Genomic DNA, 19,574 nt, shown 5'->3' with positions numbered 1-19,574 from the left:
GGAGGTATTTTAGAGAATTATGATTGGTTGGAACACATCACAAGGCTTACTTGGCATTCTATGATTGGTTGGACCACATCACAAGCTTACTTGGCGAATTATCATTGGTTGAAGCTATGTGGAAAATTCTGATTGCTTTGTCAACCCTAGCCATGCTCCTATATAAAACTCCCCATTTCTCAACGTCAAGGGTTCCTCCCCCCCATACAATTTACACTTTAGAAAAAAATCAGAAAATCTTCTTAGCATAGCCGTGAGTTTCTCCATCCTCTAGTCATCTCCACGAGTTCAAGCAAGGCCAAGGGAGAAGAAGCATAGCCGTGAGCATCCATCATCCATCTCCAACCTTGAAGCTTGCTTTCGAGATTCAAGAGACCACCACATCAATCGTTCATCACCATCCCCATCTCACGGTGTAATCCGATTCTCCTTTGTAACCTTTGCTTTGAATTTCGTTGGTTATGAACTAGTTGACATATGTGTTTGAACAAATATTAATTTCTGGAATTTTTATGATTAATTGAGAATTTTCAGATTCATATTATTGTGATTCGAGAGTTGCTTATGTGGGTTTGTTTAATTAAATTTGCGTTATAGATAACTTTTGTATTTTAATCTTATGTGGTTGCAAACACTTAGGGTTTCGATATAATTGGTGCTAGGTTTAAGAACATGAAATCGACTTTTCGTTTTGTGTAAAGTTGAATCAAAGTAGTAAAGGTTTTGTACAAAGATCGAATTTAATTAACGAGGATTGCAATTAGGTGGACTTTTCCATACTAAGTTGTACACTTGAGTTAATAGCCTTTCTCTATGTATAATGCGTTAAACATGACATGATTGACTAGCTTTCTAGGGTTTGATTGCATATTTGATAGGATTAATCTAGGTGCTTTCGCTTAGGTTAATTAGCATTGAAAAGTAAAAAAATGGGAATTCATTTGCTTTCGAATGTTTCACATGATCAACTCCTTTCTCATGACTTAGATGAACAATATTAGGGTTTGAGTCAATTTTAATCATATGTTTCGATTTTGATCTTTGTTCTCTCATTCCATTCGTATTTTTATGTTTCTGCATTTTAATTGTTTTGTTAACTTAGTTTTATTTTCGAAAAACCAAAAACAAAATCTCCCCTTTTCGTGTACAATGTTTATAGTTGTGAATATCTTTGTGAATATTATACTTTGTTTTAATTTTAATTGTTTAATTGTTTGACAATGACAGGTGTACCCTCAATCCCCGGAATAGAACGATCCCTACTTACTTTTACTACTAATGACATTTCAGGGTTAAATTATGTGCTTACTTTTAGCTGCATCAAGTCCCTTCCAGATGACATGAGGTAGTTAGTTGGTAGTCCCTTCTACTACCTGTGGCTAGTTGGCAGTCCCATCTACCCACCGCCCCCTATTCGGGTTGGCAGTCCCTTCCGATGCGTCATCTGGGTGGCAGTCCTTCCCAGATGGCATGAGATGATTAGGAAGCAGTCCTTCCTAATCATCAAATTAGTTTTCTTGAAAAGGATTGAGTTGGAAATAGTGTGGAATCTCGCTGCATGTTGGTTTTGTTGAAAAGAGAAATGGGGAAGCATTCCATTAATTGTTTCAGATTTTATTTCAGTTTTGTCCACTCACTCTAATGGATTTTATATGTATTCCCCTGGGCCCTTCGTTTTCAAATGCCCAAATTTCAGATTGGCCGAGATTGCGTCTAGGAACTAGAGACTTTGGAATCAGCGCTTCCGTTTTGTCTGTAGGTTATTACTTAACCTACCTTGTATGATATCGGCTTAGCTATTAGTGTTGCTCTGATAACCCTTTTAAAATTGGAGAATGCTTTTGTTTGAGTTGATGTTTATCATAAGGAGGTTGTGATGGAATTCGTACTTTCGGAATGTAATATATGCTCTTGGAATGTAAATATTGGGATGTATCTTTGTGTGTGAGTTTAGTTTTAAACATGTCCAGGTTTTGTGAAATATTTGGGTAGCTCATATTAGGGGAGGTTTTGCCGATTTTTCGTCAGAATTTCCTTTAAATGGGTCCCGCAGGCTCGTATCCGGATTTCGGGGTGAAACTTGGGTCTGGTTCTGTCACTTTTAGCGCCCGAGCGTTCAATCTGAATTAGTTGGGAGAGGGAGTATGTAGAAGTTTTGTGTATTATTTCCGTCTCTTTTGATATCATAAAAAAAAAAAAAGGAAGAAAAGCACCAAAACCGAGACCCACTGGATTGGGATTGCGGTTCGGTATGGAAATTTTGGTCATCAAAGCATTCGGATCGGAGACGTGTGGTTTGGTTTGAACCCAGTTGTCTCGGTACATTTCGGCCCAAAATGCCAGGTCGTAACATGTACACCTGTCGAGCTGGAAAGGGGAGTAACGTTAAGAACAGCGACTGTGTTTTTTTTTTTTTGAGAAAACAGCGACTGTGTTTCAGCTCACTTTGTGTGAGAAACAGAAAGAAGTATGCTTGACCGCAATGAAGAGTCGTCGAAACCCGACAAGCCGGAAAGCCCACCGCAGCTGAAGAAATCACGGACTATAAGCGGCGACGATGCAACCCCAATCTTCCCGGGCCCACTGTTCCCAGCCGTTCGACGCATCTCCACCATTCCTTCCTCCCACAACTGGCCCCGGCCCGATCGCCACGCGTCGACTACTGCGGCGGACCACCGCGACTTCTCTGACCGTGACTGGGTCTTTCCGTCCTTTGTGCTTCCACAGAATCCTTCCAAACGAAGCAGCAAGAAACACGCCTCCGATGCATCCACCGCTTCTCAGCTTGCGGGGGCCGCCGAAGCTGCTGCTGAGAGGAAGAAAATTAAGTTGGTGCCCCAGCCCGGGCGTGAAGCACCTTCAACGAGCGAGTTGACTCGCCCGAGTTCCAGGACCCGGGCTCGAGATTTGAAACCTTCTTTGTTGCTATTATTTTTGGTAAGCCCATTCCCTATTTTCTTTAGCTTCATTTCATGGCTGATTTGGACCTCTTAGTTCTGTTTGTCTGTTGAAAAAGAATACTTGAATATAATTTTGGGCCTATTTACAATCACAAAAGAAATGGTTTCCCTGGACTTTATGCCTTCATTTTCACCTCGAATTATCCTTAAAAGTCTTACTTGCAGCAACTTTTGGTCAATATATGTTATCCTTTCAAATCTTATTCACACTCTTAATACCATACTAGTTCGTTATCACCCCAATAGTTTCTGATGTAATTGTAACTCATCCTAGAAACTTGAAAGGTCATATGATTGTGTATTTGTCCTTGCTGCAGTTGTGCTTTCGGTTTTGTCTGCAACAGTTTGTAAGATGAAATAACTGAAAATGAAAAAACACTGGCATGGAATGTATTTAGGGTTGAATATTAGGAACTATGAGAACCATGTCTACATTATACAATAAGATTAACTGCCATTGTCATATTTTTGAGTCGTTTATTGGCTCAATTGTGAGCGAATTTACTGGATTTTCGTGAAGCAGATAGAAATGTAAATTTATAAGTAGTTTATTTGCCTTTCTTTGATCATTTGCATTTAATTTCTGTTCTTGCAGCTCACTTTCATTTGTATATTATCTGTACCTTATGCAGTTTATCTGCGGCAAAGAATTGCAAAACTTGAGGTATGTCTCATGTTTCCAACAACTTCTAAGTTTTTACCATTTGATTCTTCTTTTGATGTGCTATATTACGTTATCCTAATACTACATTGTGATGTTTTCAGGAATGTTGTATCAGTAAAAATGTTGGTACAGATGACAATATTGAGGCTTCACTGTCTGAGAAGAATCCAACAATTTTGCGTTTTCCTAATGCTGAAAGAACTCTTGTTTTGTATTCTGTGGTCTTTACACTGGCCATGCCATTTGTGCTGTACAAACATCTTGATTATTTTTCCCATTTGACAATCCTCTCAAAAAACAAGAATAACAAAGAGGGGGTTTCCTTGAAGAAGAGGATAGCCTATATAGTGGATGTGTGCTTTTCTGTATATCCATATGCTAAACTACTTGCACTTCTCTTTGCAACAATATTACTAATAGGGTTTGGTGGACTGGCATTGTATGCAGTCAATAAAAATAGCTTTGCTGAAGCTCTTTGGCTTTCATGGACTTTTGTTGCTGATTCTGGAAACCATGCTGATACAGAGGGCATTGGGCCAAGGATAGTTTCTGTCTCTATTAGTTCAGGAGGCATGCTTATATTTGCGATGATGCTTGGGCTTGTTTCTGATGCTATATCAGAGAAGGTTGACTCACTAAGGAAAGGGAAGAGTGAAGTCATTGAAAGGAACCACATACTCGTTCTTGGATGGAGTGATAAACTGGTAAGCTTGAGCATCTTTAAATTGGATACACTTCCTCTTATCAAATTATTCATTGGTACTCGTCTTCAAGTGATATATTGATCCAGCTTCTACTTCAAACTTTTTGCTTGTTGTAGGTGTGCACTTTCTTTGTAGATTTGGAATGTGATCATATATATACCTTTTTGGCGTTACCTGCATTGTGTCGAAGCATGAAATTAGCTCTGTACATGAAAATAACGAGTAATTGTAATGACATTTCAATCTTCTGTAACATGTTTTTGGAGTTTGTCTTTGAAGTAATATATTATGTGAGTCCAGTAGTTATAGCTGGGGACTGCTTATAAGTTAGGAAAAATGACAACTTGAGTCACCTCAACTTTGCTTCGTTCCACACATTGGTCACTATATTTTCGATATCATCACTTTAGTTTAGGCACTCAACTTAAACACTAACTTTCACCTTAGTCACTTATCTAATTTCTCCCTTAAAATTTCTTGGATATACATTTTCTCATGGATATTTTTGTCAAATTGCTAAAAATAAAAAAAAATCAAATTTCTCCAATTCTTTTTTCTACTCTCTCTCTCTCTCTCTCTCTCTCTCTTCTCTCATTCTCTTCTCTCACTGTGCGCTTGGACGCACTTTCCATAACCCCTGGTATGCAATTATCAATTGATCATTGATTATTCCCACCAGATTATATACCCAATCATCCAAAACTTCAACCAAAACCAAAATGAAAGCACACCGTTGGCTTGGTCCTGGATCTCGAAGAAAGCAAGTGAATCAAGTTGCTGATCTGAAAGCTTGGCAAACAGCGTGAAGGATGGCGTTGGTTTCTGCAGCGGCAACCCTGTAATCAGAATTTCAAACCACTAACACTGAAAATTATGTATCAAATTCCCTGTACTTATTTCCAAAACCAATGTTGGTTGACCAAAAATCCCACATTCATGCCCAGATCAAAGTGCTGAGGAAGATCAATCTGGAGACAAATCTATTTTGTAATTCTTTTTTTTCTTTTTTCTTTTATATATCCCGTCTTATTTCATTATCCGGCCAAAAAAGGAAGAAAAAGAAATAAACAAATTGAGATTAAGATATTCAAAGGGAGAGAAGAAATGAGTGGCTATTCAAACAAGATGACTGAGATTTGAGATAAGTTTCATATTAGCTTTCCTCCAGTTTAGAGAATTAGGATTTCTACAAATTATTAAGTTTTTATAATTGTTGTTCAATATCGGATACAGTTTTGAAAAATATTTATTACTGATTTGACAAAAGTGCCCCATCTTTAATGGCTATAACAGTAAATTTAACGATAGTGACTAAAGTGAAAGACGGTGATTAAGTTTAGTGACTAAAGTGATGTTTTTGAAAGTTGAGTGACCAAAGTGTTGAATTTGTCATAGTTGAGTGACCATATGTGATTTTTAGCCTATAAGTTCTATGTTGTTTCAGATCTGTATTTATTTTACCTGGTTTAACAGACAACTTTGCAATCCTATATTTATCTTCCATTAGCATGTTATCATAAAATTCCCTTGATTGTTCTTTTCTTCTGCTTAGTGTAGTCATAAAAAAGTAAGGACTCATACATAAAAGTAAAAGTGGAAACTAAAACTTACTTTTCTGCAGGGTTCGCTTCTCAAGCAGCTTGCTATAGCAAACAAGAGTGTTGGTGGTGTTGTTGTTGTTGTACTTGCTGAAAGAGACAAGGAGGAAATGGAGATAGATATTGCAAAACTTGAATTTGATTTCATGGGTACGTCTGTTATATGCAGAAGTGGCAGTCCTCTTATACTTGCTGACCTAAAGAAGGTACATTAGGGTAGCTTTGATATTATGCTCATTTACCCCTACTACGTCTACTTCTGTTTCTAGTCTTGTTGGAGTGTCCAGTTTTATCTATGCCCATTCTTCCAACTACTTGTAGACATTTCTATTGGAACATCATTTTTCAATGGTTGTCAAAAATGCCTCCTATTTTTTCTTTCTCATTTTTGTTCCTCCGTTTCTCTCTCTCTCTCCCTCTATCTGTTTTTCTCAATTCTTTCCTTTTCATTTTCTTTTTCTCGATTTGATCTCTAGATACTATATTTTGCTGTTCAGATTAGCTTTGTTTTCTTATTCCAGGTCTCAGTTTCGAAGGCGCGTGCTATCATTGTATTGGCATCTGATGAAAATGCAGATCAGGTTAATTCCTATTTCAAATGCCCTCTTACATTACCCCATGCAAAACTTTAGTCACATGAGGTTTTTATATTTCAGAGTGATGCACGTGCTCTGAGGGTTGTTCTAAGCCTCACTGGGGTGAAAGAGGGTTTGAGGGGACATGTTGTTGTAGAGATGAGTGACCTGGATAATGAGCCTCTTGTGAAGCTTGTTGGAGGAGAACTCATTGAAACAGTAGTAGCACATGATGTGATTGGGCGGTTAATGATACAGTGTGCTCTACAGCCTGGTCTTGCGCAGGTATTCTTGTTAGCTATACTTCTTAAAGGACCTGATAATTGCAGTGATGACTAATAAGAGTAGATTTAACTGTAGGTAAAAAGTTTGTTTTCGCTGAGTTGTATATATGTGATTTTGTTCCTATTTAAATAAACTTGCATAGTGAAATAGAGTTCAGTGGTATGACCACATGCTGAATGGCGTAGGGTTTGAATACGCTGGCCCAGTGGGGCCTATTTTTTGTGCCATGGATGAAAGCTAAGACTTAAATATTTTGCTTTGTTACTTTATACTAGTTGGATGTTATTATTGGACTTTGCTATGCATTTCTCAGCTAGTTATGATTATCTCGTATTAAATGTTAATTCTTATAGCCAAACTTTGAAGCAAGGCCTCATCTCTCATTCTCACTCAAAACTAAGACCAAGAAAAATAGAAATATTGTATACCAAAGAGAAGTAAATCTTTAGTCGGTTCTCTACTTTCAAACAAAAGAAAAGAAACCCTACTCACGTAGCACCAAGTACAGAGTGGGGAAGCTTCCCCTACTCTCCTTTCTGCTATTTTCCTATTCCTTTCTCCTTTTGTTAAGTCTTTTGTAGTGAATACCAAGTCCCTCGTGCTGACTTTATCTGATCCCTTGTCACATCTTTTTCCTTCTCAGTGAGTCCAACCCTTCCCCCAAAACCCTCTTTGAAGTTTCCCCGATTTGAAGAATTTCACTCTTATATGCCTACTTGCTTTTGGTGATCTTTGTCTGATCCTTGTGTGTTTAAGAGTTTGTTGGGTTCAATATTATGCGCTCAATCTGCAGTTTCTTCTTGGTTGGTGAGATGTGGTGGGTTCTATGCTGGTAAGGCTTCAGTTTGTGGTGGTAGTCATGGTTTAGGTTTATAAATTCTTCTAGAGTTTTGGTTGTTGTGGTTCTGTGGGCTTGGGTAGGGATCATGCTTAATTTAGTTTTTAGTGCGGCATTTGTCCACTTTATTATTGTGGGTTTGTGCTTTTCGGCCTGTTGCTTTTGCTGTGCTGTTGAATTTGGCATCTTTTCCGGTCATCTTTGATGTAATGTTAAAGTTTCATCTACTGTAAGTTATTGATTTGATTAAAAAAAAAAAAGATACTTTTTAAGGAAGGCAGTTCTGAGAACAGTCTTATGGTATTTCTCATCATACTTTTAGCGGGATGGTTTATTTAATAGGCATCCCCAGTTTTCTCCTTTGCAGAATTAGTCTTCATAAAGAAATATAATTTCTGACTTATCACAGAAAAATAACATTAGAGATGATTAGGATTCCATTGAGATATTCCCACTCTTGATGTCTTCTAGGTTCCACTCATTGTACTTGAATGATTAAAACTGTCTACTTTTTGACTCTTCATTCAAGTATCATCAATGCAAACCTTACCCAAATTGAAAGCCATTTAGACATTGAATTGCAGTCCTACTCAATATTTGATAAACACTGAACTGGTATGATGATAATGAAATGGATATAAAGTTTCCATTTGACTTTTTAGCAAATTGGGATGGATAAAGGGCTCTTCGCTGTTCCTGTCACATATATACGTTGTTTGTATATAGTTGGGCATTGAAGTCGGTGGAATTTTTCCTTTAACACTGGTTTCAAGGATAGGGTTCTTATGTAAGCATATACTACATATCCCATGCGATATGAAACTAGGTTTGATGAGGACATCATAGCCAAACCTTTTAAGGTTTATGAGCGAAAGAAATGGAAAAGGAGAGCAGCTAGTCATTCCCTTTCCATATGGTTTGATTAATTGCTTTCAGTCTAGAAGTCTCTAGGCAGGTGTCTTTCAGTTTCAGTTTGGGTCAGTTTCAGTTTGGGATTTTTAAGGTTTCTTTATTACTTCAGTTTCAGATAGGAGTTTAAATTCCTTTATTAGGTCTTTTATGCTTCAGTTTTGTGAAGTGTAACAGCCCTAGCTATGAAAGAGTCTTTAATGCTAGTTAATATGAGCTATATGCTCAAATATAAATAAGTGTAAGTGCCAAGTGGCCAGATATGTTGTGATGAATAAAAATTTCAGAGAGTTTCTGAGTTTTCCAGAGATTGGAGTGTTGGTGTGAAGCCTTGTGTGTGAGTGGGAAACCTGGGAGGGAATCCTAGTTCTTAGTTTTCACTTTCTACCCTACAAAACCTGTGTGTGTTAAAGCCCTATACCTTAGAGTTTGTTGATCCTGGTGTCTAGGCAGTGATTATACTGCATCAGTTTTGGTATCAGAGCTGGACAAGCTCTGTTGTCTCCTAGCTCCAGCCAAAAGAAACTTCATTTAGCCATGGACCTTGAAACTTTGGCTAAAGCAATAGAAGGTTTAGCTGCCCAAATTGGTCATCTTGAGATCAGAATACAAGATCAGGCCGTTGCTTCTGACCGTCGTTTGGCAGAGATTGAAGCTTCCATCTACAATGAAGAAGAGAGTGTACGTGGGGGACCAAGGATGCAACCTAGAAGGAATGTTCGCAGACAAAATGTTCCACATAACAGTGGGCAAAATGGACATGATCCTGAAGAAAAGGCAATGAAGTCTATGAGGATTGAAGCTCCTAGTTTTGATGGCCAGCTGAATGCAAAGGTTTTCTTGGATTGGTTATCAGACATGGATCATTATTTTGAATGGTATGAGTTGTCTGAAGATCGCAGGATAAGGTTTGCAAAGATGAAGTTGGTGGGCAAGGCTCGAGATTGGTGGTCTAATGTGGAAAGACGAATTGCGAGAGATGGTGAAGATCCTATTGCTCATTGGGATGAGATGAAAGAAAGGCTGAAGGAGAAGTATGTTCCTTTGTCTTACAAGGAACGCTTGCTTGACCAATGGCAATCTCTTCGTCAAGGAAGCATGACAGCTGCTGATTATATTGATAAGTTTGAAGAATTTATGGTGAGATGTAACATCACCGAAGACCCATCAGTAACTCTTGCTCGTTTCAGAACAGGTCTTCGTCCAGAACTTCAAAGAGAGCTGATTCCTCATGATGTACATTCATTAGAGCGAGCTTATCAATTAGTGCTGGAATTGGAGCGCTACTTGAAGACCCCTACAACCCCTGTGTACAAGCGGGTTGATCAGCGGAATCCTGACTTTCGTCCCAGCACCTCTGAAACAAAACCGTCTCCATTCTCTAATGGCTCTAGTACTGCCAGTTCCATGGTGAAAGCTGATAAAGGAATGGGACTGCAATCTGGTATGCGCGGAGGGGGATCTATAAGGTGCTATAGATGTCAAGGTTACGGTCACTATGCTGGTCAATGCCCTACAAAAGAGCAAACTCGAAGTTTGTTTGCAGCAAGCACAAAAGAAGAGGCTGCTGTCCAAGGAGAATTGGAGGAAGAAGTTTATGAGCCTGAAATTCCAGCTACTGATGATGATATGGAAGAACCTATAGACATTGTTCAACCAAGAATGGCTGTGGTTAGATGCACTTTGACTCAACCTAAGAGTACTGAAGATTGGCAGAGAACAAACATTTTTCACACTTACGTCAAGTGTGGAGACAAAAGTTATAAGGTCATCATTGACAACGGAAGCTGCATCAATGTTGTCTCCCCTCAAACCATATCTAAATTGGGTTTGACAGCTACTGATCATCCTCAACCTTATCATGTGGCATGGATTGACAAGTCTTCCATTCCCGTGACACAGCGATGTCAAGTTCCTATTCAGTTTTCATCTTACAAGGATACTGTTTGGTGTGATATGGTGCCGATGGACGTGGGACACATTCTTTTGGGCAGACCATGGTTGTATGATCTGGATGTAACCATTTCGGGCCGTGCCAACTCATGTTCCTTTATCCATGAAGGAAAGCACATCAAGTTAAACCCGATCCAGCCCAGATCAGTCCCCCAATCGACACTTAGCAAAGGAGGGCAGCAATCAAAATCTCTTAATATCATCAGTCCAAGACACTTTGCAAGGGAGACAACAGGTGATTCTATTATTTTTATATTGATTGCAAAGGAATCTCACCCTTTGACTAGTTTGGAGTTGCCCTCGGATGTGAAATCAATCCTTGAACAGTTTACTGATATATTTGCCGAGGATCTTCCAAATGAACTTCCTCCTCTCCGGGATATTCAACATGCAATTGATCTGTTCCCTGGAGCAACATTACCTAATTTACCACATTATCAGATGAATCCAACCGAGCATGCAGAATTGAAAAGGCAGGTTGGTGAGCTTCTTGCAAAAGGGTTCATCCGAGAGAGCCTTAGCCCTTGTGCTGGGTTCATTCGATTCTTGAGTTATTTTTGGAAGACTTTGTGGCACATGTTGGGCACCAAACTCAAGTTTTCATCTGCTTACCATCTGCAAACAGATGGGCAAGTGGTGAATAGAAGTTTGGGAAATCTGCTGCGAAGTTTGGTTGGTGAACATATCAGGTCTTGGGATTCAATTTTACCTATTGCTGAGTTTGCATATAATAATTCAGTTAACCGGACTATAGGCATGAGTCCCTTTGAAGCTGTTTATGGTCACAAGCCCAGAGCTCCAATAGATCTCATTGCCATGACGGTTTCACATAGGCCATCACAGTCAGCTAATGAATTTGCAAGTCATATTCATGAGCTGCATGCTGAGATTAATCGTCGGATTAACAGGAGCAATGAGCAATATAAAAAGGCTGCTGATGTACATCAAGCATTCAAGGAATTTTCAGTGGGAGACTTTGTCATGGTTCGAGTTAGACCTGAACGTTTCTCTAAAGGGAAGGCAAAGAAGTTACAAGCTCGCAGCATTGGACCTTTTAAAGTATTGCAGAAGGTTGGAACCAATGCATATGTGTTAGAACTCCCTCCAGAAATGGGAATCAGTTCTACTTTTAATGTGGAAGACTTACTGCCCTATAGAGAACCTATGGTGCCTGTGTTGCCATTTTCTTCTGAATTTTCACCAATCACCCCACCTTTGCCTCGTTCTAAAGTTCCTAAGAGAGATGTGGTGGAAAACATTGTGGATGAGCAAGTTGTTTTGACAAGACAAGGTGGCTACCAGAAGTACCTAATTAAATGGAAGGATAGACCAGATTCTGACAACACTTGGGTAACTAAGGAGGAGCTGCAGCGCATCGATCCAGATATTCTGGAAAGATAGTACAGCTTTATCTCACCGGAGGCAAGTTCTTCCCAGCCGGGGAGAATTGATGAGGACATCATAGCCAAACCTTTTAAGGTTTATGAGCGAAAGAAATGGAAAAGGAGAGCAGCTAGTCATTCCCTTTCCATATGGTTTGATTAATTGCTTTCAGTCTAGAAGTCTCTAGGCAGGTGTCTTTCAGTTTCAGTTTGGGTCAGTTTCAGTTTGGGATTTTTAAGGTTTCTTTATTACTTCAGTTTCAGATAGGAGTTTAAATTCCTTTATTAGGTCTTTTATGCTTCAGTTTTGTGAAGTGTAACAGCCCTAGCTATGAAAGAGTCTTTAATGCTAGTTAATATGAGCTATATGCTCAAATATAAATAAGTGTAAGTGCCAAGTGGCCAGATATGTTGTGATGAATAAAAATTTCAGAGAGTTTCTGAGTTTTCCAGAGATTGGAGTGTTGGTGTGAAGCCTTGTGTGTGAGTGAGAAACCTGGGAGGGAATCCTAGTTCTTAGTTTTCACTTTCTACCCTACAAAACCTGTGTGTGTTAAAGCCCTATACCTTAGAGTTTGTTGATCCTGGTGTCTAGGCAGTGATTATACTGCATCAAGGTTAGTGTTGCACATATACACGCACACCCACACGTGGGTAATACTTTTGTAATCAGTCTTTCTCTTGCTGTTTCTCAATCATTATACTGTATAATATCTGTTTTGCAATTCTGAGAAACAGTTTGTAAAAGAGTTTCTCCAATAAGAATATAGATTTTTACTAATGCATTATTTTTCTTTGGTCAGATATGGGAGGATATATTGGGATTTGAGAATGCTGAGTTTTACATCAAAAGGTGGCCTCAGTTGGATGGTCTTCGTTTCGAAAATGTGCTCATTTCATTTCCTGATGCAATTCCCTGTGGAATCAAGGTTGCCGCAGATGGTGGAAAGATAAATTTAAATCCCGATGATAAATATGTTATGAAAGAAGGGGATGAAGTTCTTGTTATAGCTGAAGATGACGACACTTATGCTCCATCTGCCTTTCCCGAGGTTATTGATCTTTTCTCTATGTAGCAACAAACCATCATGAAGTAAAATATCTATATTTGTCTATGTAGCAACCATATAACTAGGACTCAAAATTGTGAGGATGTTTGGCAAGATTCAGCTGGAATCATGCTATTGTTGGGTGGGAAGCTGTTGAACAATTTATTGTTAATTTTTGGCAGCCCACTCACATCCATGCAATGGTTCGGTGAGTTGTAACCATATAGTAGGCTTGCTGAGACAGCGTGGTTGTGGGTGAAGATAGTGGGCTGTTACTAGGGTAGTGGTGGTTCACGGCCATTAATGGTAGTGTTTTTTGTTTTTTTTTGGTTTTTTGGTTTTTTGTTTTTATTTCTCGTGTTTTAAAACATTTGGAGAGGTATAGTGAAAAGTGAAAATTGATTGTTTTAGGGAAGAAATGATAAAAGGTAGTGTATAGAGGATCCCTATAATCAAAAGGAAATGTTCATTGGGTCCCAGCAAGCGAGTGACAAAACATAAATAGTAAAATAATAAAGTTCAAAGACTGGATAGTAAAGTTTGAAGGGTTTAGTTGGAGGTTAACTTTTGTGGTGTAGCCAATTGTTACATGAAAGTACTACATAGTTCCTCAGCCGATTGTTACGCAAGGAACATGTTTGATTGAGAAATTTTTATGGGAGGGTTGGAGATGCTATTATGCTGCCATTAATATTTGGGATTTAATATTTTAAACTATAGCTTCTTTCTTTTCTCATTCTGTCCCTGTGTAGCTCTAATGCACTATGTTGCTCAGTCATAATTACTCAGTATACACATGCTAGTCAAATTTACGGCACAGGTTTCTGGTTGTCAGTAAATCATATATGGACTGTGAACATGTAGTCACTGTTATAATTCACTTTCTCCTTTCTCATGAGATCAATAGTTTTCCAACCGTAATTACTGATAGTGTATCTATAATTATCTACTCATTTGCTGCATGATCTCAACATTACATTATCCTTTAGTCCGTTATAGGTGTAAGTAAAGAGAATATGCTTTTATTTTCCTACTGAACATGCCTGAGCTCCTGTTTTGTCCTTTCAGCAGGTATGTGCTGGCCTTTGTCCAAACACTGTTGAACCTCCCAAATACCCTGAGAAGATATTGTTCTGTGGCTGGCGTCGTGACATAGACGATATGATACTGGTAACTCAATTAATACAATATTTTCTTTTTCCACTGTGTTAGTCAAGGTATGCCTGAGGAACAAAATTGTTTTGGTTTATGTGGGATGCACAAGAAGTTACCTATCCCCAGAGTGACAGAAAATCTATTTCCAAACCTGATACTGAAAGTATCTAACTGTTTCCTCAAAACGCATGATTCTTCCACTGAAATCCTCTCTCTCTCTCTCTCTCACACACACACACACATTCATTCATGGTTGGGCTGGGTCTTTTGCATGTCGAGAGGGGTAACTGTTATGTATTTTTTTGTACAGTACTTATGTTAATATTACATTATCTTTTTAGTATTACACAAAAACAAACTTGCCTCTCTCTCTCTCTCTCACACACACACACACACACACATTCATTTATGGTAGGGTTGGGTCTTTTGGATGTCGAGAGTGGTAGTATCAGGATAAAAACAAAAGCAAACTTGGTGAATATTAAACGATAAAATGGAAGAGGAATAAAAGGTCATTAAGTGGAAAATTGGAATCCACGCATAGCTCAGGTTTCGACTCTAACTTGATTTGTTGATTTACCATTTTTCAGGTTCTAGAGGCATTCTTGCCTCTAGGTTCAGAACTTTGGATGTTCAATGAGGTTCCAGAAAAAGAAAGAGAGAAGAAACTTACAGATGGTGGACTTGATATTTCGCGATTGGAGAACATAAAACTCGTTCACAAAGAAGGAAATGCTGTGATAAGACGGCATCTAGAGAGTCTTCCCGTGGAGACTTTTGATTCTGTATGTATCAAAACCTCATATTTCAGAATTTGGTCACGACCTGCATAATGTTTTCAGCTGGACCGTAACTGTGCATAACTGGTTATCGTTAAACGAACTGATATAATATGAACCACTTGTTTCCTTGACCATTGACACAGATTCAAATTCAATAAAATGCTATACCTGTAAACATAAATTGAGTCTGTTTGAAAGTTTCCTTAGTAGACTCTATTTTTTAACGGATAGCTAACTAAGCCGACAGATATTAATTCTTGCAGATGAATCACTAGAGGACTCTGTTGTGCATTCTGACTCGAGATCCCTTGCCACTCTTCTCCTTATACGAGATATACAGGTAACTTCAATTGCGGCATCCTATAGAAGACGTGTCACCCGAAAAAAGAAAAGAAAAAAGGCTTGCATAATTGCTTATCAAAACCTGTGATAATGTCTTGCTTTGTTTTAGAGTGGAATCCTTTAGAAAGGGGCACCATGTTTTGGCCCACACCACGGTTGGTGGAATGATGCAAACGATTCATTATTAAGTTCCCTTGAAGAATCTCCCTTTGAACCTTACTCTACTAGAGTAGTTTGTTTGTTTGTTTTTTTTTCTTCCCCTACACCTGAATGTGATGTGCTACTGTATGATCATCTAATGCATCTTCTCTTCCATGCCAAAAGGTCATAAAAAGTGGTGAATGGTTATCCTATCACTTCTAATCTTATCATATCTAAGTTTGTCACTCCTGTTTGCTTAATTAATCACTGATAAAAAGCATTTGTCGCTCCCGCTTGCTTAGTGAATCACAAGAAAAAACTGTCGAAGCATTATCATAGATTTGATAAAGTTGAATCACCGTGTTTTGATTACTAAACAATGATGCTTCTTTGGTTTTGGGTTGCAGTCAAAGCGTCTTCCTTACAAAGAAACAAAGTCAACTTCCTTATCTGCATTTTCGCATAGCTCTTGGATTCGTGAAATGCAGCAAGCTTCAGACAAATCGATAATTATAAGTGAAATTCTGGATTCTAGGACTAGAAACCTGGTCTCTGTTTCCAGAATCAGTGATTATGTGCTGTCAAATGAACTGGTTAGTATGGCACTGGCAATGGTGGCTGAAGATAAGCAAATCAATCGCGTTCTTGAGGAGCTATTTGCGGAGGAGGTACTCTCCAGTCTTTCAGGAATTTATGTTATATGAACATGCTGTGATAGTTTATATGTGCATTAGGAAAAAAAGGAACAGTGCAGTGTAAGAATTTCTATGCTTTAAATAGAAAAAGGTTATCAATATTGATTTAGGGTTTAGGAGTTTATCGTTAAAAGATGTACAGTAAAACACACTTCCAAGGGTTGAGTGGCATCCAATATGAATGTTATTTCTATAATTAATACACATTGGAGAAAAACAAAGTTTAAAATATTGGCCATGAAAAATATGATGACATTTAAATTTAAGGAATCGATTTCAGGGATTGGTAGATAGTTTATGCATAAATTTAAAGATAAAGTCAACACTAGGGTGCACACTGTAGATGATATAGTCATCTACATGCTCATCCTACACTATTTAAGCAGCACTTTATGAGTTTCTTGTCGTGTAGAACAGTAGAAGGGTTTTAAGCTAGTAGCTTTGTTAAGCATAAATGTGTTAACAAAAAGCCAGCAGTTTACTTGAAATTTCTGTTCTAAGCTTTTAGTTGTAGACAATAGCGCTACTGCTGTTCTTTCTTTTAAGTAGCTTCTGCTTTCATAGTTGATTATGCTTCTGTTTTGATAAGTAGTTGAAATTAAGAACTGAAACTCTAGGCTTGGATTATTGTGGTTGGATGCAGGGGAATGAGATGTGCATAAAACCGGCTGAACTCTATTTATATGACCAGGAAGAGCTCTGCTTTTATGATATAATGCTTAGGGGTCGTCAAAGGCGGGAAGTTGTGATTGGATATCGCCTTGCAAATGCAGAGCGGGCCGTAATCAATCCATCACTGAAATCAGCAGTACGGAAATGGTCTCACGATGATGTTTTTGTGGTCATCTCCATAAGTGAATGAAATGCCATTTTCCACATGTACTAAAATGGTCTACGCGTAGCATCTGCACCTACCAAACCATCTCTCTACTTGTTGCAGTAACTAATTTAATGAATTCATGGCTTTAGTCATTGGCTTGGCTTACTATGCTGGAAGTAATTGGTTACTATACTGGAAACAAATGGTTTGATTTCAGGGAGGAAGAGAATTGGAATTGTGCAGTGCCTGTTCATATTGAAGAAGATGCTGTCCTCACCAACTCAAGTTCTTGGTAGATAGTGCTCAAAAGGGATTTGTATCAATATCTGCACTGTAACTTAAAATCAGAGTATTTAGTTGCCTATATGGTGTAACGTGTAAGGAATCCTTGTAGTTGAAGAATGAAAAGATAGCTAGTGAAGTATAAACATGTTGTATCGACAGATTCCTGTAAACTAGGATCATAGTGACAAGTAACAACTAATTGATTCTATATGAGAATTATATCATTTATTGCAAATTGTATGTTAAAATGATGATCGTGGTTTTGCATAAGCCGAGATGGGTCTGATCATCTCCCAGTACAGCCAGAATACGGACAACAGGTAATGCATTCAATATTGGCAACAATCTGCAGCTTTCATGACGATTTTTAAATGCAATTTTGTTGCTCTGAATGTTCATTTGCCAAAATTGTCCGTTTGTTTTTGAATCAAAGAAATATGTATATCATTCATCTCAAGTCAGAGCAATCCCTACATGCCGTTTGTTGGGAACACAATCCTAGAGTTTGAACGTCATTGAAAGTTTCAAAAAGAGATTTCATGGATCTCGATCAGGCGAAAGTGGATTTGAAGTTTCTTAATTTAAAATTTAGAGCTTTTCTGAAATCTTACACATTTTTAAAATCTGACTCTTTGAGCGAACAAATTACATATTTTTTATTAATCCCGATACAAAAGGAATAGTAGTAAGCCTACAGAGCAACTGGAAAAGGTATCAAATTATAGGCACCGAGTAGGGCAGACTTGGGATCCAGATACGTCATGTTGACATGAGGAAGTACCCCATTTTAACCTCTGAGCATAATTTGTTTTTAATTTCAACCTGAATTGCGTTCCAGAAGCTATAGGAATCAAAATGAAAAGATAATAATGTACGTAATTAATTTATTCAGCTGCCGAGGCAGACAATTCAATTCCACATGTATGTTACGTGCACACTTGTTCCACTACCTAAACTCATTGACCTGGCTAAGAAATAGTTAAACAAGCCTTGCACGCGAAACATGCAGAGGGTAAACACAAATGGAAAGAAAATTAGGGTAAACACGAAATTCTATTAAAAAATATATATATATGGAAGAAAATTAGGATTTGCCAGGTGAGAGTGGGTAGCCAATGCCATGTCTTGTGGTGGGGAAGACGACAAAGAGCAAACTGCAAAGGAGGCCAATACCAACGGGAACAATATCCAAAACCTCCTGAGTTTCGTGAGCAGGCATGGGATAAAAGCAGCCCAAGACGTTCTTGTCCCTGAAAGCCACAGCACCAAACACCAAGAAGGACAGAAGGGCATGAACCAAATCCATGAATCTCAGCTTGTACTTGCTTAAATCGGGAAGACCTGCTGCGGCAGGGTAGTCGAACAAAAAGAGGCCCTTGGGAGTGGCTATGCCGTAGTACACCTGTCCGTTAGAGGCCTTGACGCTGTCGGTGAAAGAGGCCAGGAAGCAGGAGAGGGCGAAGAGGAGGAGCAGGATCAAGGTCATGGGACGCGTGGCGGCGTCGCAGGAGCCGTTGTTGGTGAACACTGGTATGAGGAGTTGGAAGGCCAGGAGGGTGCCCGTGGGGAGCAGGTTGGCTAGGTTGGCTGTGCTCGTTAGAGTTTGAGAGAGGGCGCGTTGGGATATGGAAGGTTGAGCCTGAGCCTGATCAGTCTGAACCTGCAGAGGTTGCCTATCTTCATCCGGTTCGGTTGTGTCGCTGCTTGAATCTGATACGGATGCTATTGGCGCTGCTCTAGTTGGTCTCAGAGACATGTTTTGATAATTGTCCCTTACAATGGTGATTCAAATGATCGATCGAGGTAGCTAGCTAAAGATGGCTTGGATTAACGTACGGTTGGTTGTGGAATAATGCTCCGACCGGAACAACTATATTTATAGAGAGAGACAGAGGGAGATTGATATGAAAGAGAGCTGTAAATTTGTGAATGATTAAGGTTGACGAAACATATATGAGAGGAAGGTTGGTTGTTGTTTCTCATTTCCATGGAGTTTCCTGTTAGGTCAAGCTTTTGACATCTTCAATCCTCTCGCGCGTGTTTAAGGGTGTGTTTAATAGCTTAACGTTTTGTATTTGAATAGTATATAGAATAGACTAACGATGTCAATTACAGCACGCTATCCACGCATATTCTCTCCAACTCAACTTGCTTGGTCATTAATTTACTTTAATCTGTTTCTTTTAGAGTATAGACTTTCGCTGAGCAGCATTTTGCTTGACAGGACCTGCCTCGAATTCCACACTAAAATCTGAGATGGCCTTGTGGAGCCCACCTTAAGAATAACTCTACTGAAAATTCAGTAGAGTCACCTCTAAAAATGAACTGTCCAAAACTTGTAGAAACACATTCACACTTCTAATAAACCATCCTTATTCTTCCGGAGCCACCTTACTCCCCAAATCACAACAACTCCACAATAAACAACTGAAATCCG

The 19,574-nt window shown here is 38.8% G+C and overlaps 2 protein-coding genes across 3 annotated transcripts; one reads left to right on the top strand and one right to left on the bottom strand.

Moving 5' to 3' along the window:
- The first annotated feature begins 2,226 nt into the window (after positions 1 to 2,226).
- Positions 2,227 to 17,372, top strand: LOC112180271 (ion channel DMI1). 2 transcript variants are annotated; one of them, XM_024318799.2, is made up of 12 exons: positions 2,227 to 2,937; positions 3,556 to 3,624; positions 3,726 to 4,328; positions 5,950 to 6,132; positions 6,448 to 6,507; positions 6,583 to 6,786; positions 12,672 to 12,920; positions 13,986 to 14,087; positions 14,663 to 14,857; positions 15,102 to 15,194; positions 15,745 to 16,005; positions 16,676 to 17,372. In XM_024318799.2, exons 1-12 carry the CDS (start codon positions 2,470 to 2,472, stop codon positions 16,892 to 16,894), a joined length of 2,706 nt encoding a protein of 901 aa, XP_024174567.1. In that variant the 5' UTR covers positions 2,227 to 2,469; the 3' UTR covers positions 16,895 to 17,372. The 2 variants fall into 2 exon arrangements, with proteins under 2 accessions (XP_024174567.1, XP_024174569.1); XM_024318801.2 differs by having other exon boundaries at positions 13,989 to 14,087; positions 16,676 to 16,894.
- A 621-nt stretch (positions 17,373 to 17,993) lies between these two features.
- On the bottom strand, positions 17,994 to 19,180 carry LOC112180272 (protein DMP3). Its single transcript, XM_024318802.2, has one exon. The coding sequence runs from the start codon at positions 18,891 to 18,893 to the stop codon at positions 18,222 to 18,224; it is 672 nt and encodes a 223-aa protein (XP_024174570.1). The 5' UTR covers positions 18,894 to 19,180; the 3' UTR covers positions 17,994 to 18,221.
- Positions 19,181 to 19,574: the final 394 nt, after the last annotated feature.

This window comes from Rosa chinensis, chromosome 7, assembly GCF_002994745.2.
Source record: "Rosa chinensis cultivar Old Blush chromosome 7, RchiOBHm-V2, whole genome shotgun sequence".
NCBI lineage: Eukaryota > Viridiplantae > Streptophyta > Magnoliopsida > Rosales > Rosaceae > Rosa > Rosa chinensis.
The sequence above is the reverse complement of the archived record's forward strand: the minus strand, read 5'-3'. Positions and strand labels throughout refer to the sequence as shown.